General features: G+C 34.1%; 1 protein-coding gene across 11 annotated transcripts in view; it reads right to left on the bottom strand.

The window, feature by feature from the left end:
- Positions 1-27323, bottom strand: part of ADGRV1 (adhesion G protein-coupled receptor V1) — a 282393-nt gene that overhangs the window by 231076 nt on the left and 23994 nt on the right. For 8 of the 11 annotated variants that reach the window (XR_013180133.1, XM_077172043.1, XM_077172048.1 and 5 more), the window contains 16 exons: positions 26253-26366; positions 23465-24030; positions 21974-22244; positions 20846-21175; positions 16827-17003; positions 15634-15857; positions 10170-10202; positions 8982-9108; positions 8705-8890; positions 7850-8030; positions 7128-7291; positions 6349-6472; positions 5709-5975; positions 4197-4323; positions 1825-2042; positions 31-774 (listed from right to left, as the gene is read on the bottom strand). Coding sequence is in view for 10 of the 11 variants with exons in the window: in XM_077172043.1 (XP_077028158.1) it covers positions 31-774; positions 1825-2042; positions 4197-4323; positions 5709-5975; positions 6349-6472; positions 7128-7291; positions 7850-8030; positions 8705-8890; positions 8982-9108; positions 10170-10202; positions 15634-15857; positions 16827-17003; positions 20846-21175; positions 21974-22244; positions 23465-24030; positions 26253-26366 (3853 nt within the window). In the remaining variant the exon portion in view is untranslated. Of the gene's footprint in view, positions 1-30; positions 775-1343; positions 1622-1824; positions 2043-4196; positions 4324-5708; positions 5976-6348; positions 6473-7127; positions 7292-7849; positions 8031-8704; positions 8891-8981; positions 9109-9229; positions 9333-10169; positions 10203-15633; positions 15858-16826; positions 17004-20845; positions 21176-21973; positions 22245-23464; positions 24031-26252; positions 26367-27323 lie in introns of those variants that run through there. The other 3 variants (XM_077172046.1, XM_077172051.1, XM_077172052.1) reach the window with 3 other exon arrangements.

The raw sequence follows: 27323 nt of genomic DNA, 5'->3' as shown, positions 1-27323 counted from the left end.
GAAGAACAATAATACAACCTATTGCCTCACCATCAGCAATTGCTTCTCCTTTAAGGCTCTTAACTCCTCCTAGAACTGGAATTCCATCCATGTAAAATTCAATTATACTTTCATCCAGAGTAATCAGAATGTGAACCCAAGTACTTTCATCAAGATATTTCAGGACTGTTGCTTTGGCTATGTATGTCATATAGGATCCTAATGCTGTATAATGAAGCACTACAGAGACATGAGAATCATTTGTTTGGATTTTCACGCCATAATATAAGGTCCCATTGCCATCATCCTTTTCAACTATATAACCATCAGTATTGACATTAGGAATTAGCCATGCTGAAAATGTAAAATTAGTTACTGCAGTATTTCCATCATATGGGTATTCCAGACCAATAATTCCAAATGCATCCTTTTTTCCACTGAAATACAAAGCATCTGTTCCACTGTGATGGCGTCTCATGTGCGGCTGAGATTGCACTGTACTTGGAAATGATCCCAGCAACAAGAAGTCCACCATTGATGGTAATCCAGCTTGAAACGTACTGGACAGTATTTCCCAACCTAAACGGACAGCACCAAAAGTGCCTTGACGTCTCCAGATGGTGAAGTCTGTAATATAGGAAAGATCATCTTCAGAAAGAACATCTTCTACTATCTCTCTGTCCTGACTCTCTGGATCTATAACGAAGACTCCAAAAGGGTCATCATTGAAAGGGATCATCACAGTTACAGCAAGGCTTGTGTCAGACAACTGCCCACCAGGACCAGGAGACCCACCTATATAATGGAAATTAAGAGTAAAAGTTACTGGTCTGAAAAAAGTTACTAAGTATTTTAAAATGTTTAAACAAAATACCTTTTAAATAGGCCTAAATCTTCTTTAAAGTATCTCTGAACTCTTAAAAAATTCTCCAAATTTAGGATTAAGATAAATTAACTGTACTGGTTTTAAAACACTATCGAGAACATTTTCATAGAAAACAAGCCATGTTATTTTTCAATTGCAGAATATAAATGTCTTTCAGTTAAAACAAGATTAGCTCAGATCTCCTGAATTAGTAATGAAATAGGTTGCTTTTGTTTCATTTGAAACACATGGAGTCAAATTCATTTCTCATTGTACTCCAAGGTTTACACAAATATGAAATGACAACATTTGGTTCATTGCCTCCAAATAAACAGAGATTACCCTGCAAAATCAGTAACTAGTTGTGTGTTAAAATTACTCCTAAGTCCTGCCATTAGCCACCTACTTCTCCACAGTAAGAAGATCATGGTATGACTGTAGAGCCTCCATGCACCACTAAGTAGGAAATCTTCTGTACATGCATACGGATTTCACTTACAGAAATGTCAACATATTTTCAGTTGTATCTCGGCACAGAAGACCATAAATAGTACTGAGGTGGAAGGAGTCCAGCAGATTTGGAACTCTACTCAGTAGCAGGCCTGTAGTGGTTGTAATTTAAGTGATATGAAGTGGTAACTATTTGTATTTTAGAGAAATTTCTAGAAAAAAGCAAACAAACCAGCCAATCTCCATTATAGTAGATACGCATAACCTTTTATACCTTCATTTTGTCAGCTCTACACAAAGCTCTACACCTCTGAAATCACTAAAAGGCATCCTTTTTAAAGGTCTGATTCCAAAACTGTGTTCATATAGCTAAATTAAAGAAAAAATGAAAAACGAAACATAAAATGTCATCAGAAAAGTATAGGATGACATAGGCATCAAGGCAAAGCTCTTTGCAGGATTGTTTTCTTTTTAATTGATTAAATATAATAATTTTCTACCAGATAGGAAAGGAATATGGAAGAGAGTACCTGAAATGTTCACCAATTTTAAAATGTAAAATTCATTGAATTCAGGAATTTTATCTGAAACAGCATGGAGCACTATCTGCTTTGATCCTTCACCATCCATGAAGTACACAGTCCCATATGTTTCATTGAACTCTTCTCCTGGCTTCAGTGTAGAGTCATTATGAAACAGCTGCCAGGTTAATGAGACATTCCCAAAGTGTCCTCTATGTCTCAAAATCCTATTCAGAGACACAGAAAGAGTCAATGTCCTGGCAGGTATGCATCAGCATTCTCCATTAACAATGGAAAACATAGACTAATCATCCTTACTGTGGAATATAGTATGCATTGTCCTAAATAAGCAAAAATAACAAACAGAACCATGAACAATAAAACAATCCTCTTAGAGGGCCTGCAATTTCACAATATAACTCTTCATCAAGGTATACCACAGATGTCTTAGAAAGAAAGTAATCAATGAAGGTATATGCAAAATAGCACTGTTTAGATGAATATCAGTTCCTCTTGCACTTCTATTTTTTAATAAAAAAATTAATCTATAATTCAGCAAATTAACATTAACAATTGTGTTAATTGGCCACTCTTAGAGAAGAAAGAGAAGGCATTTACCTACAAGTATTTTTTTCCTTTAACCATTAAGGTGCCTTAACCTTTTTTGTATTGTTATTTAATTTCAGTTATATAGTAGGTCCTTAATGAACTTGATTATTCCATATTAAGAATTGAATAAATATAAAAAAAAGCTTTTATTTGTTTGCATAGCTATCTGGTAACATAATTTCACTAATATCCAAAAGGTATTATAAGTAAAAACTGAAGAACTGAACTGAACATAAAGAAGTTCCTTTATTAACAAATTTTTTGCATATAAAAAGAGCATTTCTGTTTTGCAAAAAGCAAAAAAAAGCAAAGCATTATTGTACAAGTCTGAAAAATCAATTCAGTAAAGTGGTCTAGGAACAGAAACACAATAGGTTTTTACCACTTCCAAAGTTTTCTTTTGTTGTTATTAAGCAGGGCGTTCTATTCCTGTGGTGTAGCACTGCAGCACTGTTGCAGTAACTCCAGTTACTCTCTTAAAAGCTCAGTGTTGCCACAGGTGTTCTCACTGATTGGTTTATAAACTAGTCTGACCCTTTTCTTAAGTACTAAACAAAAGTCAAATCCTTTTGGGGGTATGGAAGAGACAGTCTCCTAGTAAATATATTTTATCAATAAGGACTAAGCAAGGTAAGATGTTGGTAACCTTGGAATTATGTGCTTCTATAAAGCACCTGTATACAAATGTGTTTAGTTCAAATCATCACCCTTCACACCATCGATTTAAAAATAAAAATTATTAAGGACTAAAAAATCTCTAAGGGGCAGCATAACAAAACCAACCACAGAATATATATTTAATATACTCTTTTAACAAAGATTTAAATTTTTTAGATGTGCAACACACACATAAAAATTTAACTCACAGTCATAGGCATCTACTTCAAGGCCTTAAACAAACAATCAAATCAAATAAAAATATATAGAAGATAATTAAACAATTGTGAAAAAGCCTCTTCTTAAACTGCGCACCCTATCAGATTTATTGTGAACCTTTGTTTCTTTATACCCTGTCTAAAATTTTCTCATTGAAAATCAGTATTTTTGTCAATTTATAACCACATTCTCACTTTAAGAACATAAAAAGGTCAGATGACATGAAACTTAATTTCTTAATCTTTCCCTTTCCTGAATACATCCTAGCAGCTACAGGCCAGACTAGGGAAAAATATATTCAGCCTAGAAGAAAGGCACATCTGGACTTTGAGAACAGCTCCTATCTGCAATTTACAGATAGAAGAAAAACAAATAACAGAAAGAATAGAGTAAAATAGGTTTTTTGTAGGGTAATATTTCAAAGGGGGATGCAAGAAGAAATTAACAACCACATAGCTGTATTTAGCTGTATTTTGAAAAGATCTTTTTACTTCTCTATTGGTGCAGATTATATTTGGCTCATTCATTTTGATGCTTCTGAATACACACTCTCATGAAAGTATAACAAAACCCCCTTTGCTGTAATCTTATTTGTGATATAAAAAAGCCCCCTGTGCTGCAATCATAATTGTTTACATTTTAACAGGAATTCTGTACTCATTTTAATATGCACAGTCTACTTGATAATATAAGAGTTGATGTTCGATGTTTTGTTGATCCTCAATATGTCTGCAAATAATTTAATCCAAAATTTGGTGAAGCTATTTTTCTAATAAATTTTAGCAATGAAAAAAATAAGACTAGATCAAAGTACTATCCATAAAATAACACACACATCAAGATATACATACATGTATTCCAAAAAGGGGCAACAATATTATTTAAAAGTTACTCACAAAAAAAAATTACTTTTTCCTTCTTCCACTGGCTTCTCTAGAGGTTCTAAGGAGAAAATTCCATTAGGATCATCATTTGCTTTGATAATAACTGTAGCCACTCCAGCATTAAAGATAACAGTATCCCCTAAAAAGAGGGTGATTAATTTTATCAAAACTGGAATCAGAAATGGAGCTAACTCTAAAATTGAATGTATTTTCTTCTCACACCAACAGCTTTCATGCAAAGAAAGAAACAAGCAGTGATAAAACAGTGCAAACTAATATTTGAAATATTCACTAACAGACAAATCAGAGTAAAAAATTGCAAATAGTATCTGAGGCAAGGATCAAGAATGTAGATTTGAAAAAAAAAATGTGACATGACTAGAGATGATGCAATCCTGAGAAGAAAGGATTGTATGAGAGGCAGTACTTCATGTTTGGTCAATTGGTCAGGTCAGAAGAAAAAGACATGTATTCAGAGATCCTAGCTCTCCTTTAGACCTTCAGCAGAAATATTGCACTTTAAGAGATTAGTCATACCCATATCACAGCCTATCTGAAAGGAAAAAAATATAAGATACCAGTAAAGTAAGGAAATTAGTAGTATTTCTTTGTGTATATTAGCAGAGTAGGGACATTTCAACACTTCTTTATGTCCACAAAGGTACATTATGTTTTCATCTCCATCCTAGTTTTTTCCCTTTTCAAAAGCACTAGACTTGTTTTTATTCCAAAGTGAACAACCCGTTTTAACTTCATATACCTCTGTTTGTATTTTCTCAGAGGTATAACAGTCCAATAAAATTTTCAAAAGGGATGAGATGATCAAGACCAATATATACAACAGATGATCAGATGATAAAAAGAAAAATAATAATTTCTTTTTTTTTTTCCCTTTCAGGAATTCATCTAGGAATATTCTGGTTTTTGCCCATTCTGGCAGAAATATGTGAAAGGAGGAAAGTCATCACATGTTTTCAATAGAATGGTAAAATAAGATACCAACAGATCCTGAACAAAGTTAGTCGAGTAGAAAGAGAGCACTGAAGAGAAAATTTAAGACGGGAGAAGTATGGCTTTGTCCAGTAATTTCCAGGAAGCTGATGTTCTCTAAGAGAGCTGGGTATCAGACTGAATTATAGCTGGCCTCGGGAAACACGGGAAACAGGAACTACCTTATACTCAGATAATTGAGAAAAATTACCTATTTATTTAACTTATATTTTCTTACTGATGAGTTAAAACCCCATCTAATTTGGAGCATTTGGAGCATTTAGAAAGAGATTCCAACTCAAGTTATCTTTGCAGGACAGTTTCAGCTTTATAGTTTAATTTTTGTTTCCGATTAAACAATTCAAGATCAAAATCCAAACACACTGTACAGAATTTTTATAGAAATGTTGATGCAAACCTTATTCATATAATGCCTGGCATTTATACATTGCTTTATGATAAGAACGAGCTGGTAAAAAATAGAGAAAAAAGAAAAGGAGAGTTACTAAATATATATTAAATCATTGCTTTTACCTGTTGAATTCAAAAGGAAGATATAAAAGACTTCATCAGTTTCAGGGGTGTCATCATCATTAATATACACAGATAAAGTCTGCTCTCTTTCTCCAACATTGAACAGAATTAAACTCTCCTTTTCACTGGGAACAAAGTCTCCCTCTTCAGCTGTTGCATCCCCATTAACAGTAATGTACTGAACAGCGACAACAGTATTAGCAGATCCATTCCTTAGGACTGTAAAGTTTGCAACACTCCCTTCTGTAATGCTCACTGTCAGAGGTTCTGAAAGGATACAAGCAACAAATTCAAGTTCAAGCCTAAGCTTCTTGCATGCAGCTTATTCACCTAATCCCCCATAAGAGGAAAGAGAAGGCGCGTGCAGTTAAAGAAGGGAAAAACTTGCAGGTAGAAGAGAATATTGTTGTCCTTAGCTACCTAACGAATCCAAGAGCCATCAAAAAGAATAATGACATAAAATGAGAAAAAATTCTTAAGTACAAAAAAAAAAAAGCAAATGCAATACAACAAAAACAAAAAAAGTATGTCATATAACACTAGCTCCACTAGGATTAAGATTTTTCAATAACCTGGTCTTTGGATAAGATCTGTATGGGGTAGAATATGAATTCAAAATTTAAAAACAGTAATACCTAACCTGCAAAATAAATGGGATCATCATTCCTTGTAATTTGTAAAAATGCACTGGTTATATTGCCCAGTCTTGCTCCACCAGTGGCATTGAATAATCTGATTATGAATACCTCCATCTCTTCAGGTACCTGAATGACAAAGTATTAAGAAATTAATTTGTTGCACATGAAACAATGAAGAAATTAAAAGGAACAGCTGAGGAGGTTAACAAAACAGGGTTCCTGCATGTTGCTGTTTATTTCTTGATTCACAAGTGTGCTAAGAAGGAAGAAAAATGACAGTTCATACACTCACACAAAAATAATCATCACTCAAAAATCTTTGCAAATAAAACCCCTCATCTTTACTATTATATAGATAATCCAAAAGTTATCCTGCAGTTTCCTGATGCTGATGTAACTTATTTTTACAGCTATGTTTATTTATTTATTCCTTTATTACTAATTATTATCATTCTTTCTTATCTTACTTCAAATACATCAGCATTAAAATATTAGATTAGGATTCTTGCTGTCAAAACAAGTGGTTTACTTAGTATTATAATTCAAGCACATGACTACTGAAAGATTCTAACTTTTTGGTTTACAGATATGCACAATGTCTCAAATTCTCTTATTATTTACTTAAGTAAAATCACTTTTATCCAAGTATTTTGATTTTTCTCAAAAAAATCAAGTTTCTTAAAAAATAGATACTTCGTAATTTCAATGTTTCAGCACTTCCTCTTCGCTCCATATATTTACACAAAAACACATTACTAAGTATGTTTTTAAATATTATTACCTCATCTGGTAGAGAGTAAATTGTGATATTTTTTGAAAACTCCAGATTATCAAAGAATATAGTCCCTTGTTCTGGATAGATGTCATTGGTACATGCTGGGTCAACAATCCAGGACACACTAACACTGCCATAGTTTCCTTGGTTTCTTACAAGTCTGTAAGAGGCTGTAAAACGTAAACATGTACAGTCAGTGTGCATCTCCAGAAAAACAACTCAAAATGAAAAAGGTCAGTAAAGCTGAAATAAAGAAAAAGGAAAGGAAACAGTAAGTTAGTCCAATTGCAAAACTAATACGCCAAGTGCCCTACACAAAAAGCCACATAATAATAGACCATTACAGCAGTAAAGACTTGTATCAACTCTATTGGTACAATAGAGATAGATAAATTGAAATCACACATATGAAAATTTAGCTCATTCTTCTTTCACATAGCACCTCATGCTCACCAAGCAGTACTACTACCACCAGGCTGTTCCTTGCAAGTAAATAAATTCTCTGTCCCTCCTGTCTGGTATATTCTCAAGCTATATTTTAACTGGATTGATCCCTTGATAATAGCTTTCAAGGCCCATCCTCCTCCATACTAATCTCCACTGATCATCATACTGTACCCCCCTGGAAACTCCTGAGTCAGGCATTGTCCTACAAAGGTGAAGTGGGGAAAAGTAGCCTTGCAGGAGCAGACAGCAGAGAAAGCAGTTACTCTAATAAAAAGAATTACCAGCATAGATGATTTCTCCTTTACTTTCCTTTATTGTTACTGATAGTTCATCAGGTAGAAACTGAATGACACCATGTGGATCATCATTCTTCAAAATGGTTATATTTACCCTTGTGGCATTCCCCAGCTTGCCTGACATTTCACTGTAGCCACTGAGCACAACAGCATATTCCTCATCCAACTGGAAGAGGGAAACTCAGTCAGAATAAAAAGATTTATTCAGCAGAAAGAGAGGACAATTTCAACAAAAGAAAATTACCCACAGTTTCTACATGCACAATGGTTTTGTACATCTTTGTCATCTGTAACAGTGGAAGTAAAGATTTTAAAAACACTGACATTAAGGTAATTTAAAAAGAATTTGTCAGCTTGCATTATTTATATAATGCGACTTTATACTTCAAATATTTCTTGAACAAACACTCGCAGGAGATGCACCACAGAACACTAAAATAAGCATTGCATCTTTGCATCTATACAGCAAATATTAGTGTAGACTGGGGAGCACTGAGTTCAGTTAGCAGGTATTTACCAAAAACAGAACAAAAAGAAAGCGATTGATTGTACAGGCCTCAATTAAATAGTGGTATTCTATAGTACAGAATGCCACAGGTGCCAAAAGCTCAGATGGATGAGAAGTTCAGTTTCAATTTACAAAAAAAAATCCACTGAGGCCTATTAAAGCCAAAGATACCTTCTAGTAATCCAGGCATCCCTGGTTTGGAGACTGGGAATATATTCCATAGAGAAGCATTGCATACTCATTCTGCTACGATATATTTTCTTATATTTTAATAAATGACAAACTGTTATGCTGTGAACACAATTTAGAGAAAGGAAAATTTTCATTTCTACCTCTGGAATCCCATCCATCCTTGTCAAAAGAGTAATTATGATCTCTCTTTCGCCAGGCTTAAATTCCAGAATTCCTGTGCTTCCATAAAACTCATTATTGTCCCTTGGTTCTACAGTGTATCGCAGAAACTGCGTGACAAGGCTCCCTCTGCTACGGACAATCTGCAGTTCAACAGAATCCCCCTCCTGTAAAAAAAAAGAAAATCCAGAATTTTACTTGCATTCTGCTAAGATTTACTTTTCCATAACAATTAAGAAAAGTTATTCAGATAGCTACCTTGATACTGTAGGGACCTCTGGAAGAGGAAGAAAATTCAAACACTCCTCCAGGATCATCATTTTCCAAAATAGTGATCTCACAAGTAGTAAACCCGTATTTCAGTATTTGATTTTCCACACTGACCCTGGGAAAGGAAAAAAGTCAAGGTTTTTTGAGTGTTGGTTCTTTTAGTAAGTAAATACATATCTATGTGAAGGACATCAGAATCCTGATTATTTTTATGAATAAATTTTGAAAACAATTACCTAAAAAGAATATAATAAATTAGGCAAGACACATCAGAGTGTTCCATTCACTTGCAGAAAACCCAGCCTTTGTTCCTGAGATAACTTTGCTTTCTGATTATTTTTTACAGCGTACAGTTCTGGGGCTTTTTAGTCACACATGCACACAATACAAAGAAAAAGAAATAGAATCATATAATAAAAATTTAAAATCACATTGAGTATTACTTTTTATTTGGATCAAAACATAAGGAGTGATCCCTAATCACTTAAACAGAGAGAGCTTGAATTTCTTGCATTCATTTCGTCACATATATACTTTCAATTACATTGTTTTACGTACATGCCATTAAAAATGCAAGAAAAACTACTGCTGAAAGATGCATAAAAAATGCACGTTCAGACTGATGGTTTTGATATAGCTTATTAAATGTTGGTTTATGAATTCAGATTCATCTTCCATGTTTTCTGGAGGAAAATTTCAATGAACAAACTAGAAATATCTATTTTAAATGGTAATATGTAATATTTTTTGCATATTAAAAAAAATATGCCAGCAGACACAAAAACTTGTGTTAACATAAACTAAACCTATTTCATTCAAAAAAAAAAAAAAAAACTGCTCAACAGAAAACTTCATAGTTCTAGTCCACTCAGGCATTTAGGTGGGACAAATTGTATTTCTGGCAGTTTAAGACAATGGATCCATATTGCAATCAAGCGCAGTATCAAGCACTGAGTCATGCATTAGTAACTTTCATCATTCACAAATCCTAAATAAAGCTTCATGCCAGAAACCCATGCCATCAAATTAAAAACCAAAGAACAACCAAGCATTGTCTGAAGAGATGCAGAAGACATGATTCCTGAGAGGAAAAGAAGTTATTGACAGATTCAAACTAATCACTTATAAAACAAAGCATTGATTCATTGAAGACAAACCACAGTTCACTTCACTTACCCAAAGTACACGACAAACCTTTCTGTCTCTACCCTGTTAACAGAGAAAGAAAGAAGGAAGGAAGAATAGAGGGAAAGAAAAGGGGTGGGGAATGAATGAAAGCACTAGTTCCTAAAAATTTCAATAGTACCAGTCTTAGACAATAATAAAAACAAGAGTACCACAAAGTTTTCTTTTCCCTTTCCAAACACATCATGTTCCTTTTATGGGAACCTCCTTCCTTGGCATTTTATGTTGACAAATGCTAGCAAGTGGGCAATCCTCACTGGTGAGAAATGACCGCATAATCAATTCAGGATGTCAAGGCCCATTCATGGTACGCCCTACCCAGCCCTCCCCCAGGAGTTCTTTCACTGCCAACCCCTGTGTCTGCTCACAACTGCACCAGCAGCCCACATTTATAACTTCATGCAAAAAAAAAAAAAAAATACAGTAAACATGCCTCCATTTTGTGTTATTACATCAATCTGACATAGTAATGATAAAAACAGGTAAGTACATTGGGAGTTACAACACATACATTATCAAAGACTATTCTAGCAGAAAATCACATCAAACTTTATTTTTGACAATTTTTTAGATTAATCAGATTATCAGAGTAAAATACCAACAAAAAAAGAAGAAAACCACCACCCCCCAAAAAAAAACAAGGAAAAAATACAAATAGGAATATAAGCACATATCACAAAACTATTACATTAATTGAGACGAAAGGAAATTATTCTGCAATAACAAGTATGTCATTCTATGAAAGTATGCAGAGATTATTTTCTTAACCTAAAATAAATATACAGTTAATATTAAACCTGGATTTACTATCAACAAATAAACAAAGCATTTATAAAGTGAAGTTTAAATATTTCAGCTTCAGAATTCAGTAGACAAAAGACTTCACTCAAAAGTTTGAAGTAATAAAGCAAATACATTTGCAGCTCTATTCTTTCAAATAGGAGATCTGATTTAATAGAAATTTCTTAATTATTTCAAATGAAGCTACATTTCAAATACTATATATGAAGATATTCTCCTTCCCTTCAGAAATGTAAGAAATGTTTGCAAGTTTTCCAAAATCATCAGGCATTAATGCTATTTAAAAAGTCAAGGTGAAAATTCCAGAGCTAAAATTTATGCTAAATTTTCATTATATTGCTCTTAATGCTAAAATTTAATATATCACTAAGCTGTTGATAATATATTTCACAGCAGAGAATACAAATGAACTATTATATCAAGTGGGTTTTTGGTACATGATGTACAAGCTTAAGTGGTTAAGACACAATTATCAAAAAGTGAAAGGTCAATGTCAGAGTTCATTTCACCTTCATAAAGTCAGATTGCATGAATCTAAACACAGCTCAGACAAAAAAGGGCCTGTTAACTGAGTAATAGTGCTAAAATCTAGTATCATGTTGTTGTGCACAATGGTAGCTCTAACAGAATCCAAGGGATAACGGAAAATAAACAGTCCCAAGGTACCATGAGGAGGTACTTTAAGTATCTCCAGGTATACTTTGAAAGTACTTAGAAGACTGGCAATACTTACTACCTCTTAACAGTCACAGCGTAAATCAGACCAAATTTCAAGAACTTGGAAGTTAGAAAGCAACTAATCAGATTCAGCTGATTAGTTAGATTAGATTTGGTGCTGCATCTGGCTGCCAACCAGATGCAGCACCATTCACCACCACTCTCTGGGCTTGGCCATCCAACCAGTTCTTAACCCACAGAAGCAAGCACCTGTCCTAGACACAGGTTGCCAGCTCTTCAAGGCAAATGCTGTGGCACACAGTAACTTTGTTAAAGTCCAGATAGACAACAACCACAGCTTTGCCCCAATCCCTCAGGCATGTCAGCTGATCATAAAAGGAGATCAGATTGATCAGGCAGGACCTACTCCTCCTAAGCCCATGCTGGCTGGGTCTGATGCCCCAGCCATCTTGTAGATGTCGTATGACCTCACTCAAGTTGATCAGTTCCATAACCTTGCCAGGCACCAAGGTCAGGCAGGCTGGCCTGTAGTTCCCCAGATCCTCCTTCCAGCCCTCTTTGTGAACAAGCACCACATAGGCAAACCTCCAATTGTCTGTGACGTCCTCAGTTAGCCATGACTGATGATAAATGATAGAGAGCAGCTTAGAGAGCCCTTACAACAGCTCCCTCATTACCCTAGGATGGATCCTCTCCACTCCCATAGACTTATGATCACCTAAATAGCTCTGCTAATCACTAACTATTTCCTTCTGGATTTCAGGAGATCTATTCTGCTCTTCTACCTTTTCTACGAGCTCAGGGGACCAGTTACCCTGAGAATAATTAGTATTTCTGAGGTCAAAGACTGAGGCAAAAAAGGTGTTAAGTACCTCAGCCTGTATCACATCACAGAAATCACTAGAAATATAAAATTTTCCACATTACATCAGTTTTGCTTCATTGAACATATGTCACATTAGATACATACATACACATATATGGATCTGTTCTGGTATCTTAATTTATGGAAGTCATGATCAAAAGATTCTAAGCATAAACTATTTAAATACTCAGCTGTTCCTGGATTTTAATCTTCCCCAATAAAAATAAATTAATTTGTGTATTGTTTTTCCCAGGACCTAAAGTTCAGAGGTTTTACTCTCAGCTCCACTCATTTAAGAGAACAAACACAATCCATGTCCCATGATTGGTCCTGGCCCTTCAGCTGTGCCAATTGCCAAATTTATAGCTGTGTATCTGCACTGGGGGCATGGCAACTGCCAACAGCCAAACTTCTTGTGCAGAAGTTAAGAAAACTATCAGATTTAGGTCTGTAGTGATACAGACCTCTGGCTTTATTCATTTTTAGTTTCAATTTAGGCTATTTCAATTCAGGCCTATTAAGATATGGGCAGGCATCCAAACTGAAGCTGGTCCTAAAGAAAGAAAATATGAAGAAGCTTCAGCAGGCACAGGATTATCTTGCTTCTTAACAGCTCATCTGTCTTCTGGGTAAGCATATTCTTCATGATATATATTGGCCTCCATTTTGTGAACAGCATTCATAATTATTTTTAATATCCAGGGCCTACAGATGGTGTCCACAGAGCAAGGAAGTAAAATACTATTTTTAATGGCTTGGAAGATTTCTTTTCTTATTATGGGTACAATCAAAGCTCATTTAAAACATAAAACTACCATAACAACATCACTGAGTTGTAAATAATACATCCTTGTTAGAACTAATTATCATATTATTTTGCCCATGCTATTACTAATTGCAATAAAGACAATGCTTATGGATGTATTTCTATGTCTATAGTTTCATTAAAGTCTGTACATGCTCTATTTTCCTACTGACTTATCTACAATCTATCAAGCAGTGCGAGCACATCCACTGCAGAGTGTGTCTTTGTTTTCATGGTAATTCACTACTGCTGTGAGGAGCTGGCTGCCAGTCTTGGAAACTGAAATCTTCTCTTCATGTAGAAAACACAAACTATGTAGGAGGCAATAACAAAAGCTTACATGCATCACCCTGCCAGTATCATTCACCCCTGCTTTGAATAGTCATCTCCAGTGTTGAAAGGATGATCTTTGCAGGTATTGCATTCTTGTCTTTTACTCAAGTTAAAAGTTGCCAGATTCCACTTGTAGCCTTGAGGGACACTGTCCAGGTGTAGAGAAAAGTTCAGATTTTATCTCCTATGTATTTACTTTTTCCTGGCCAAACTACCTATTCCTTACTTCACTCTCTGACCTTGCCAAGTGTGGGAAAGCTGCTTACTGCTGGCAAAATTTTTACCAGCCACTTCATGATCAATAGAATCTGCTACTCCCACTACACATAGCAAAAGCAGAACAGTGGTTGCATTTGTTCAGCTGCCAACTCAATCCCCTTTTAGACATAATTTTCAAGGCATGGGATTACTAGTCAGAGCAAGTGGTAAAAAGCTATAGTTACACATACTGCAGAGCTATCCAATACTAAAAAGTTAATCTTTTATGCTGCCCACTTCCTCTACGTACTTATTTGTCTCCCATCCTTCCACTTCAGCATTTTTGTCACTTTACACAACTCCTTCACAACTTCAGTCATTATTTCTAATCTTAGCTTCTTTGTTTGTGCCACAGATTCTAATGAACTTTCAGGGAAACCAATTTCATCCACAGGAAAAAAAAAAACCCAGAGAACTGCTTGCAATAGTCTCCATTTGTTTTTTTGGTGGTTTTTTTTTGTTTTTGTTTGTTTGTTTGTTTGTTTGTTTCTGTTTTGTTTTTGTTTTTTTGGTTTATTGGTTTGTTTGTTTGTTTGTTTGTTTGTTTGTTTGTTTGTTTGTTTTCAACAGGACCGTCTTTTCAACACAGTGAGTATCCAAGATTAGAATGAAATAATTCATTGTGCACTAGATGCATCCACCAGCTAGCTTCTACAGAAGCAGAGCAACACTGTACTGAAAAAGCATCTTTCCTGTGTGATAGAACAATGCTCAAAAAAACAGGATGAGCAGCAGCCTAAGGAGTTGCTTTCTGGTTTGTTAGTATGTACTCTATATGAATATATAGTGTTAAAAGTTCCCATCAGCTAGTCTGCCCTTCCTATGTACAACAAGGATACTTCTACATAAGGTAAGGACTGTATATGTAGCAGATGGTCAATGCAGACATTGCAGCTGACAGACCTTTCTTAGCACGTTTCCAGAAAAATAAATGGGAAAAATATACCTTAGATTATTAGGAGGTATTAGCAGAAGTGATAGTATTTCTAAACTATAGATACATCTGAATTTTTGGAAGCAGGACTGAAGAAATAGCCAAGATTCATTCTCCTGCTAACAAAACAAAAGGCTCCTGGATATGAAATAATTCAAGCATTCTGAGTAGTGTTCACATGCAGATAATATCTTCTGAGGCCTCTTACAGCCTTAATTATCCTGAAAACCTGATGTCACACAGAAGGGAGACCACAACACTGTGCTTCAGAAACATCATTGCTCCCTTTGTAGCTGAGGCATGTGATAGTAGTCAGACTGGCCTATTTTGGAAGCCAGCAGTTGTGATGGAAGTATCTAATTCTGCAACAACATCCTGACTATAAACCTCTTCTGAGAAAAACACAGTTATGTACTGCTTTCATTACTATTCATTATAACTTTACCCATTATCTCACTAAACTTTTTTTTTTCTGAAAATAAGTGTTATAATCAAGAGCTAGAACTAAAGATCAAAGCTAAATCAACTTTTTAAGCAGCATAATTATTTTTAATCGAAATACAAACAAAACTAAGTCATTAGATAATAAGCACAATATGGTTTCTTACATTGATCATGAGTCAAAGATTTCATACACAGTCTAAATCAAGGGCCCAATATTCCTCCAGGCATTTATCAATGCAATGGAGGCAACACCTCATAATTAATACTGTGCCAATTTTTTTATATATAGATTGAATATAGCAAGTGGTACATATGAATAAATATTGGGGTACAATACCTGTCCAAAGTTAATAACACAGTTTCATTCATTTCAGGTATATCATCAGCTTTAATAGTAATGTTGATTGCAGTATCACTTTGTCCAGATAAAAAAACAACAGAGCCATTAAAAGGACTTATATCATCCTGTGTTACTGCCTTGTGATTAGGACCAGATGGTCTCAAACTCCAAAACACAGTTGCTTGACCATCAGTCCCATCTCGATGCAATGCAATGGAAACCTGTAAAGAACATGAGTCTGCTGTGACTTGCAAAACTAGATACAAAAACAATAAACCCCTTGCAAAGTACTGTTTGAATATGAGCCTCAAAATATTCACCTCTGACTTATATCTATGCATAAGATCTGAAATCAAAGATGGTATATCTATGAAGATATATACTGAATTGTATATATTTAATCATTTATCCATTATATAGTTGGACATGTATGTTTTTATATTCTTAGTGGAGGTGGCAGAACATTAAAATGACAAATCACTTAATACTCATGAACACAAAAACCCTTCTATGATGGATTTAACCAATGCCCACCTCATAAAGACAACCTAGGATTTAAATCAGCAGTTTTATTATGAGGATGAAAAGCAGCTCTCTGAAGCAGGATTTGAAGGAAGATCTCAGTTAAGACAATTAGGGGGAAAAAGGGGAAATGTAAGAAAAAATATTTTATAGAAGGTTTCTCTGGCTGGGCTTACAGCATTCAGATGGATGATGATGCTTTTGAAAATGCTTTGGGTATTGAGAAATACAAAAAGCATTATTTATTAGAAAACAGACACAGCAAGCCAAACTATATATTCACATGTAAGTGAATTATAAAAAACAGTCACACTTTCACCAAATTTGGGAGCAAAATCAGTCCTACTCCACAGAGTGTTTTTGCAGCTGGTGAAAGAAATTAAGCTGCAGCATCTTTTGCTCCATCTGAGCATGAAGATTTAACCAATTCTAGATTCTTACAGAGAAAGCAAAGTTCAACACACTTTTCAGATGACAAACACATTAATCTTGCTAACAATTTCTACCTTTTTGGTTTTATAAAGGAGGAGAATATTTGAGATAAGATCAGACTTGGAGGATGGATTTTTTCTCACGTTAATTTTCAAATGCCATAGTGGATATAGCAAACTTTGCTTTCTCCAAATAAGTTTTCCATAGTAAAGGACAATATAAAAATGTTTACTTACCACTGTAGCAGGTGATTCTTCTGGTTCAGAAAGAATAATTGGAAGATTGCTAGTAAAGCCTATTTCTCCATTTGCAATATCTGGAGTAATCCTCAAAGAAATATTTCGAATCTCATCTAATCTAGGACTCATGGGTGGGACAAGAGGAATTCTATTCAGCAGCTCAACTTTTTCCAACTGTGAGAAAAAGTAAGAAAAACTTGAGAAATAAGAAGCCTGAGTACCAAGTAAAAACTATTCTAACATCTTGGAATAAGTGTCATATGCAAGGAGCAAAACACCTCCAAGATAAATTTCTCCGACCAGCGCCATTTCTACTACAAAAATATGTAGGTAGCTGTGTAAGAAATTAAGTGAATGGTATTGAGCTTCCACAGCAGAATGGTATACCTCTCAGACTAATCATGTACACAACTAAATGTACATCGAGGGACAATTAACTTTCTGAACTGAGCATTTCCTCACTAGATATATGGATTGATCTGCCAGATTGTTGTTTGTACTTCAGTTTTTTTGTCATGCATTGATAAAAATCTGTTGAAGTCACTGTAAACATAATAATTTAGACACTCTCATGAAGCCAAAGAGTGAGTTGGACATGTATGTTTATATATTTCTCTCCTCAGTTAAAAAATGTAAACACTTCTCTATTTACAATAACTAATATGTAGAATTTCATTCATAATTGAAAATCAGCACAAGATTTCAAAACTGTAGTGTCCTCTTATATTACCATATTTTTGATAGTTTATTTATACTAAGAAGAAATAGAAAAATGTTTATTCTATCTTTGAATGGAAAATACCATTCACTTAGCCCATCAGAACCATTGACATGACTTTCCTTGTGTTAATTGTTTTAATATTCCTTTCAAATATAATTTATAACACTATCAGATTCTGTCTGCATGGATCATAATAACAGATATTTCTATTACCAATTTATATATACTTCTGTAAACATTTCACTGGTGCATGAACCATCAATGAGAACCACCTTTCAACTCCCATTAGGATGTTTTTGCTTGGAGTTATTAGATGCTGCCACACAGGTTTTGGTGGAGAAAGAGAAAATGACCTTATTTAAATCTATATAGTTATTATTGAGAGGAATAGCAGATTTGTCTTTACAAACAAGCTGTGGGTCTGCTGGTAGATAAAACTAGCTCTGGAAGATAAAAGAAACAATGGGAAAGATTCCACTGATTGATGAATGGAAAAAGATATTTGCTTTTACAAATAAACTTTAGGTTTGCTGATAAACTAAATTAGACATTGAGAGATGAAAGAAACAATGGGGAAGAAAAAACCCTAAATTCTGTAAGAATTAAAAATTAAAAGGGAGGGTTATACATTAGAGGGAAATCTTTGGGAAATCTTCGGTATCAGGTGTATCAGGAAGTCTGAGGTACCTCTCCAGTACCTCAGCCAACAGGGAAAGAGAAAAAAGAAATGCAGCTGGGAAACTAGGATAAAAAAGCAGGCAATGTCCTCCAAAAATTTGAGACACCCCAGGGGAATGCCCCATGGCCTCTCCCTTTACTCAAATCAATAAAAGGACTCCTCTGACTCCTTTTTGGACATAAACCTCTGGTGTTTGTGGATTAATTTTCCTAGCATTATGAATCATCCTCTCAACTAATTAATTTTTAATCCCTTTGATTCTTTAAACCAATTTATATAAAATACTTGGACTGTACATATTTTGTTCTGCTGTTATTCAAGTAACACTCAAAAATATTCAAGCACATTTTATTTGATGATATATGGGATTTGTTTTATAAATACTGTAATTAGAAATTGATTCTCAACCATCCAAGCTACTTATTGGGATTCTGAGGAACAAAGAGTCGTTCTATTTGTTTCTTTCTTTTCTAAGATTTCTTTTAGAATAGGTGCCAATTCTCAAATTAACACCATGCAGGAGGACCACTGTTGTGGTTGTTAGCTCAGTAGAAGTTCTGAAATACTACAGAGCTGAAAGAATTCCCTTTGTTACTATCTGGATAGTAACTTTGAGATTAAAGTAATAATTAATTAAATATTGGTTTGTTTTTTTTAAATTCATTGTTTCCTCTTAAAGCAAATCAGTCCATGAGGGAAAAAAGAATGCACTGTGAATTGAATAATGCCAAGCAGTTTACTAAATTAGTTAATCTTCTTGTCCATACCAAAAGTAGTCTACACATCAAACAATAGGTTATTTAATTGAAGATGTTACTGAAGAAGGTTAATCTCATATTTCCAGTTCCTCTATCTGTTCTCTTGTTGTGTTTATGCTTCATTTCTTCATCCCTCCCTCCTTCCCTGATTTCTGAGTTGATCCTTTATTGGGCCTAGTACAAACTTTGTAATCTCATTCTAAACCCTTTTTCTGAGACTATAATTTATTCACAATGTAGAAGGATTGTCATAGTGATAAATAGGGGCATTTTTCTTCCTTTTTTAAAGGAATTATTTGTGTTAGAAGTTGCATCTGATTTTGTGTACTCAAAACATTTTTATAGTTCATGGAGAAAGTACAGAACATACACCCCATCTCCCTGGAATCTGCAGTTTGAAAAGGCACGCCAAAAGTCTGCATATTGAAGTACTTTTTACACATCTTGTCCATAGTCCACACTGCAATGTTATTTGTAATCTATCACCTGAAAGGAGCTTGGAATTAGATATTTCAAGTCTTCTGTCAATATTTCAGATCACATGAAGAAGGTAAAACACACAAACCTATTCTAACATTTCAGAAACATATTCCCTGCCTAGCTGTTAACATAGAAAGAGCGTGTGCAACTAAAATGATAATATGATTTTGGCAATATTTTTTTCTCTTTTTTTTTTTTAATAGAATGTAGGGGAAAATAGATAGAGGGAAGAAATCTTTTCAAGTAATTAAAACATTTTTGGTACACTAGAAAATAAAGAAAAAAAGACCAATTTTTACATTTATGATTCCACATCAACATCTCTGTTTGAAAACTTTGAAGATACCTGACTTAAAAGGAAAAGACTTAAAAGAACTAAGAAAAGACTTTGAGATTTATGCTTTGGTTGTGCCAAGTCACCCCTTTGTCTGTATATCAGGATTGCTCCCCAGACTCATGATCTTAGACAGTGGCAATAGTTAATCAGGGGAAGTAGAGATTATGCAGTAGTCTCAACTGCAGATGAGAAAAGAAGTATAAAAATTACTGATTACAATGCCCAGAATCTCCCACAGCAGCATATCTGAACAATAACTTGCTAACATGTATGCAAATCTGTTTTTCTCCAGTGAAAAATGAAGAAAAAAAATTATTTTGGAAAATAAAAAAATCTTTCTTTAAACATTTTTGTGGAAAACCCATTTTCTTTCAAAAGCATAATGTTAGTGTATTTTTCCAGCCAATCTTACAAGCAATTACACAATCTCCCTTCTTACGAATTCAGGTAGAGAGAAAAGAAAACCCCACCAAACAAACAAATTAAAAAACTCCACAAACAAAAACAAAAACACAAGATGAAAAAAACCAAAAGACCACATACAGGGAAAACTAGAAGAACTTTTCAATTACCTGGTCAGAGTTGCACAAAAATTCAACATATGTTTGACTATTTAAATTTTTATTTACTTTCTTTTAATTTCTAAAATCTCTCATATTCCTGTACTTTAGGAGCCTTAATTTGATTAAATCAAAAGGCAAAGGGTAGACAGAATAACATACCAGAAAAGGTAACTAGCTACTGCAACGCTGATATAATTTTGTTAAATTTCATAATTAGTAGCTGAATCCTATTACAACAGTGTATTTTTTAAAAATTATGTAATTAGTATATAATTATTAGGAATAAAGCTCCTTATAGCATATCTGTGGAAGCAGTATCTAAAATAAAAGAGTTTTCTTGGCTACAGAACTAATTGTTTTTCTTTTTTTTAATCAGGCAGAGTCATTTTAATTAAGTTAAAAGTGAAGGAGCCACTACTATTTTATATCCTTTATACTACATGGGCTAAAAAAAACACCCCAAAAACAGCTGAGATACCTGTATGACAAAATGAGCTCTATTTTGAAGAAATGCATCATTTCGTATTGGTATATTTATAGTAGCTTGTGCTTTTCCTTCTGGAAAGATGAGAGTACTTCTTCTAGACATATTCAGAATGCCACCTTTCGCTCTCTCAGGATCCAGAGCTCCAGCTGGAATATACAGTGCAGTATAAACCAACTGCACATCTCCAACTGTTCCTCCTTCCCTTGCAAAACTCAAGGATAAAAAACGTCCCATTGGATTACTTTCAATCTTCTGATTCTCCAAAGGATGGAATTTTATTAGGCCATAAACATCATCACTGTCCTGAATGTAAAACAGAAGCTGCAAACCAGAAAACAGCATGCTGCATTACTCTTTACCATAGTTTCATGCTTTCACAAAATCATCTCCTGACAGTCACCACACATTTTTCTCCTTAATCTCCTTAGGCATCAGGAAAGAAATCAGATGGACAGCCTCAAAGAATTCTTTATATACAAGAAGCATCGCACTGACAGTGGCAACTGTCCCACTATGCATCATCACATATGCCACAATGAGCTCTGAATTACTGATTTTTTGGTTCAGCAGCCAAAGTGAATCATTTAAAAATGTTTTAGATTGTAAAGGGTTTCATTTTATTCACCAAGCTCATTCCAACCATTTTCGAGAAAGACAAAGCAGGGATTTGAGTCACAGAACTGTCAGCAAGTCTAGCCACCCTTTATTTAATTGTTCATAGGTTACAGTCTTAATCACCAAAGCTTCCCCTTGAAGCTGTTACTCTGTAAACATTTCAGTAATCATTAAAACAGCAAAGGAACAAGTGAAAGTAACTTTCCTGTCTTCTGTTAGAAAGCAGTCACTCGAGACAGCATTTATTCAATCCTAGCACATTGGGAATAATCTGAACTGAATTCTACCACAGTTAAAGGGTCTGGCATTGTACACTATACTCAGCCAAATACTTTAAATATGGCTCTATACACTAAGATTATATTAAGGATCAGTTTCCTTGATTTTTATCCAAGAACAAACCTTTTAACCTGTTCAGATAATCCATCAATCAATGTTATTAAAACTGGTAATGTCTTTACTACTCCAACTACCTTTTCCAAGAGAATTCTAAAGTAAACTTACCTCAGATGGCTCACTGACTTCTGCACCTCCCTGTATTGTATAAGCTAGGAGTTTCAGAAGATAAGGCTCTGCCTCTTCTGGTATATCATCATCAATAATGTTCAGATGAAGTGTCACCAGCATCTCTCCTTGAGCAAAACTTATCTCTCCTGCCTCTGGAAGTAGGTCTGCAGTCACAGGTGAAGGGTCACTGCTATTTCGGATTATAACCCAGGAAACAGAAACATTTCCATGTGTTCCACCATTTCTTACAATTGTAATCCCTTCAAACCTATGGGTTTGAATGAAAAAAAAATCCCACAAACCATAATTACTACTGGCATGTATGGTTACTAATTCCCTAAAATATTTACACTGACCTACATAGTATAAATGCTTGCAACTGACATTTGACTCAAGGCTTACAGTTTGTGAAATCATAATACATATGTAAGATTTGAGCATTTACGCACAAACTCTCTGTAAAATCTCAGAAGACACGTGTTAGATCTCATTTTCTTTACAGCAGGTAAGGTACTCAGAACTGAGTGGAGTCTTGGCATGTTCTATATTTGTCTTGCAAAATACAAATCAAATTTAAGAAAACATATTGCCTATTCTACAACATGAACAGTTATGAGGCATGAGCATTGAAAATATGATCTTGGATGTACTGTTTGCCCCTGTACTAAAAATATATTCAGCTACTGATACTTATGATACTGGAAATGTCATGTTGCCTGCATCTGACAAGTGCATGACTACAAAAAAAAAATCTGGAAATCATGACTTACAAACATCTAGAAAGCAAGATTCATTTCTTTACTGTGTATAAAAAAGAAAGATGAATACTCAAGTGTTGGGCTCTACATACCATAAAATATTCTTCCAAAATTTCTCATAGTATGATAGTTTGAGGCATTATTTGTTTCTTTGTGGATGAACAACCAGTCATTAGTGGTGGACATTTTTATTGAGATTATCAATATTGTGTATCAGTCTGCCTATAAAATTTGTAGAGAACTTTGATTTTAGTCTCTAAGTGAAATTACAAACATTTACATTTTGAGTTTACGGTAACTATTTAATGGGAGAAGCTGAACACTTTTTTTTTCTTTAATCAGAGACTGGCTTTATAGATAGTAAAAACAAATATACACCAAGGGTGGAAAACAGAAATGTATTTCCCACTGAAACTGTGTGTAGCAGTATCACAGCTTTACTGGTCCTACCTTTAGATTAGGAGTTTTCACTATTCTGATAATGTGATTGAATACTTATGGCTTATTTACATATAGTTTATAGATATTAAAATACTTTCTGCATGATTAGACATTCCCACTTCCTTGAAATCTTTGTAAATATAGATGATGATAACAACACACTAAGTGATTACTACATTATATTTTAGTAGTGATTTTATAATTACTTAAATGATATGCTAAGGAGTCTTAACAATTACAAATAAATCTCTTAAACTGACTAGATACTAGATTTTAAGATCTGCAGTACCTTGAAATTTGATCTTCATCAATGATAACAGTATGAGTGAACAGAACACTGTGGATTGACAGCACTCCATAGGGTTTATCATTCGGCTGGATAGTGACATGAACCACAGATGGATAAATCAAAACAGCATCTCCCTGCAAAGTGTCTTTAAGAAGCATAATCTGAAAGGTCTCAGCAATTTCTGGTATGGCATCATCAACGATCATAAATTTCAAATATGTTTCGTGAACTAGAGGTGGGAAAACAAGTGTTGTATTTGGCTGTAGATCTAGGAAGTCTACATTAAGCTGTGCATGTGCAGTTGAATCCCCAGTTATGATGGCGTAACTGACAGAGACTTCATCTTCATCAGGTCCAATTAATTTTCCAGTGACATCCTTACCACGAACCACTTGGATTGTTATCACTTCATCTTCCTCAGGCACCATATAAGCATTCTGGACAAAACGCACAGGACTGTCATTTTTCCTAATATTAATCCAGACAGAATTTTTTGTGTTGTTGATTTCAGCCCCTCCCTCCACGGTCTTCAGACAAACAACAAAGACTTCATCATTTTCAGGTACCTGGAAAAATAGTATTAGCAACTGTATGTAAGTCCCATTTCAAATATATGCAGAACACTTAATACTGAGAAATATGGTTTATGCATTTTGCAGACAAGTGAAATTATACGAGCTTGAAACTCATTTCATATTAAAACAAACAAGAGAATAGTCTTGCTTTTAACTAATGCTATAAATCCTTTTTCAAAATTTAAGGTCTCTATTTTACCTAAACATACTTCTGAAAGAGAATAGAAAGTCAAACCAAATACAAATAAAAATTACTCAAGAATCAGAAAAATCTTCATCTTTACAGCTTGAGAGTATGAGAAGACAAATTGCCATTTTTGAAAGCCACTTTTACTTGGAAACAAGTGTTCCATTCCATTAAATAGATTTAAATTTTATTTTTTTCTGATGTTGATTCTGATCTACCTCTATTTGTGCCTGAGACAATACAACAGCAACTTCTTTATAGAACCAACCTTGGCCCATCCATCCCTATACAACTGGAATCGCTACAAACCCAGACAAAATTTCCATCACAGATCTGAATGTTTTCTTGTTCTTACCAATAATTTAGATTATCGTACTTCTACGAAACAAGTGTTTAAAACTACATTTTAGTTCTAGCTATTTCTTCTCCAATATCTGATGCAGGAGACAATAAATAGCTTATAAACCACAAATTACAGAATTAAGGATGATATTTCTGTTTTATATTACTATATATATATATATATATATATATATATATAGAGACAAAAATGGTGTGATGTGATTCCTGTGTATGTGCAGAGCCAGGAGTTGGACTTGATGATCCTAATGGGCTCCTTTCAACTCAGTATTTTATATGATTCTATATTTTATTCCCCAAATCTTGATTAGCTACACTCATGGAACTGAAAAAATATTGTTATTAATATATATAGATAGAAAGTATTTAAAAATTATTTGTGATCTTTGCATTTCGTCCTTACTGTGGACTACTGGAAATCAGTAGTATTTGCTTCTGAGAGGAACTCCAGGACAAAAGTACAACTTCTGAAAACTCTGCTGTCCAGTATTTCTTTTTCTTTCACATTCATTTATTTATTGGCCACCCTCAGATCCTTTTCTAGGGCTAGAAGAGTGGGCATAATAGCTTATGCCAATTAAGTTCCTTTGGCTTGTGGCACAGAAACATGCATGTTTCATTTAGTTGACTAACTAATATTCCATCTAGCAAAATTTAAAAAGATGCATTCAAGAGAGTCAAAATATATCCACAACTTTAGCTGTAGTTTACATCTTACATCTCATTTACAGATGATACAGGACACTTTGGAATTCTTAATGGCATCTTTTTGACCAATGAAAAACCCAGTCAGACTTCAAAGACAACAATATAAAAGATTTTCAGTGTTGATTTGCCTCTTTCATTTTCTGTTAAAAAGTTTCCATTATTCCTCACTAAAAAAGGAAATGTACACAATAGAATTATAATAAATATACTACTTTAGAGATCAGAGCTGCAGTCGCCTAATTTTTGTAGGAAAAAGCCTTTGCAATTCAGAACAATACCTGTTGTTAAGAGTTTTTTCTTAACTTCAGATCTTAACAGCTCAAATTAAGTTCTGAGAGTAACACTGAATGCTTGTGCATTCCATCATCATCATCAACATCATCAATAAAGGATTTTTACACAAAATTAACCTTTTGTGTACAACTGCAGAAGACATCCAGAGAGTGGACCACCACAGCTATACAGATCAAACGTTGAGTGAAAGAGCATTAGAAGAACCTCTCAGAGGAAAAAAAACACATCTCTCCACTAAGCAAATTAATTCTTTTCATATATAAGTTACAGAATTAATACAACTAATCTGAAAGAGATATTTCTACATGGCAGTTTGGCACAGTCTCTTAAATACTAGAATGAGTATAGATTTGGGAGACTATTTTCATAATTAGCTCAAAAGCTTCCCACTTTTATCACAGACACTTCTTTTCCCCCTATGTAATTTTTTAGTGAATTTCCTTATCAAGTTGTTCAGTATCACGTTCACACAGAAAAGTTAAATATAGAAATGTCAGTCTAATAAGATGAACATCTATGTAGTTAAAGAACATCATCCTTGACAATACAAGAACCTCACTATTCCATCTGAATAAAAATATAAAGCTTTCTTGATTATTTATACTCCCTCCAGAACAACAGTCAATCTATACATCCAAACCAAAAATTGTCAGTTTGTTTTTACCTGATCGTCAAGCACTGTTAAATTATAAATCAACACTGATCTCCCAGGGGTAAATGTAATATTTCCCCTGGCTGGACTGAAGTCTTCTTCAGCTGAGTTTGGTCCATCTTCTACCTGCAAATAATTGGTTTTTTTTATAAGAAATATATAATTTTTTTTATAAGAAATATATAGAGCATGCATAAAAATCTAGTACAATAGTCAATATACAGTGTGTGAAAGGCATAAGAAATTGCTATTTATACACTCCCAATCATATGCTCACACATTCCATTGTGAAAATCTACTCTTTTTCAGAAGATGGAGTAAAACAGAGTAGGCACTCTGAAGAAATTATGTATTACCAGAGAAAGAAATCTACTTCCATACAGGCCTTTTGAGAACTCTTTGGTATCTACTGATGCATAACTGACTCTTTTAAATAATAAAAAGGATAGACCTTCTTTTTTAATTTAACTAGCATTTCCTAATCAGTTCCAAGACAAGATAATAGCAATTACTCATTTTGTGACTTTTCTATCTTGATTTGAGATACTAAGGAAATTACACTTAATACTAAAGCCTGAAAAAATAGTAAGACCCATAGAGGCAATATATTAGGATTTTGTTTTAGAAAATCTTGTAAATTTTTTTCAACATACATATAAACTACATTTTGAGATTAACCTTGATAAATTGTGCAGAGAGCAGAATTCATTGGATTAAAAACAAATATATCTGCAATAAATAACATAAGAATCTCTAAACATTATCTATACATGCTGTATTTAGCTTGCAAGAACATCCACTACAAATCTTTTGAGATTTTGGCACATCTAGATTAAATCTTTGATGACAATTGATAAAGGAATTTTGATATGACAAAGAATTACCTGTAATAGAATCAGAACCAGACAAGGAAAAAAAAATCCCCCCTCTCACAATAAAGTCAGTAATTCACATGAAGTATGTGACTAATGGCCTAAATATTCAAGTAATGATTTTGAAAGGTTGAAATGTCTGGGAATCCAAACTGCAATCTTATAGATACAGAAATTCACTTAATATTGAGCTCTACATTTACATGTTTGA

This window comes from Agelaius phoeniceus, chromosome Z, assembly GCF_051311805.1.
Source record: "Agelaius phoeniceus isolate bAgePho1 chromosome Z, bAgePho1.hap1, whole genome shotgun sequence".
Classification (NCBI taxonomy): Eukaryota; Metazoa; Chordata; class Aves; order Passeriformes; family Icteridae; genus Agelaius; species Agelaius phoeniceus.
Note: the sequence above shows the minus strand (reverse complement) of the source record. Positions and strands in the feature narration are given on the sequence as shown.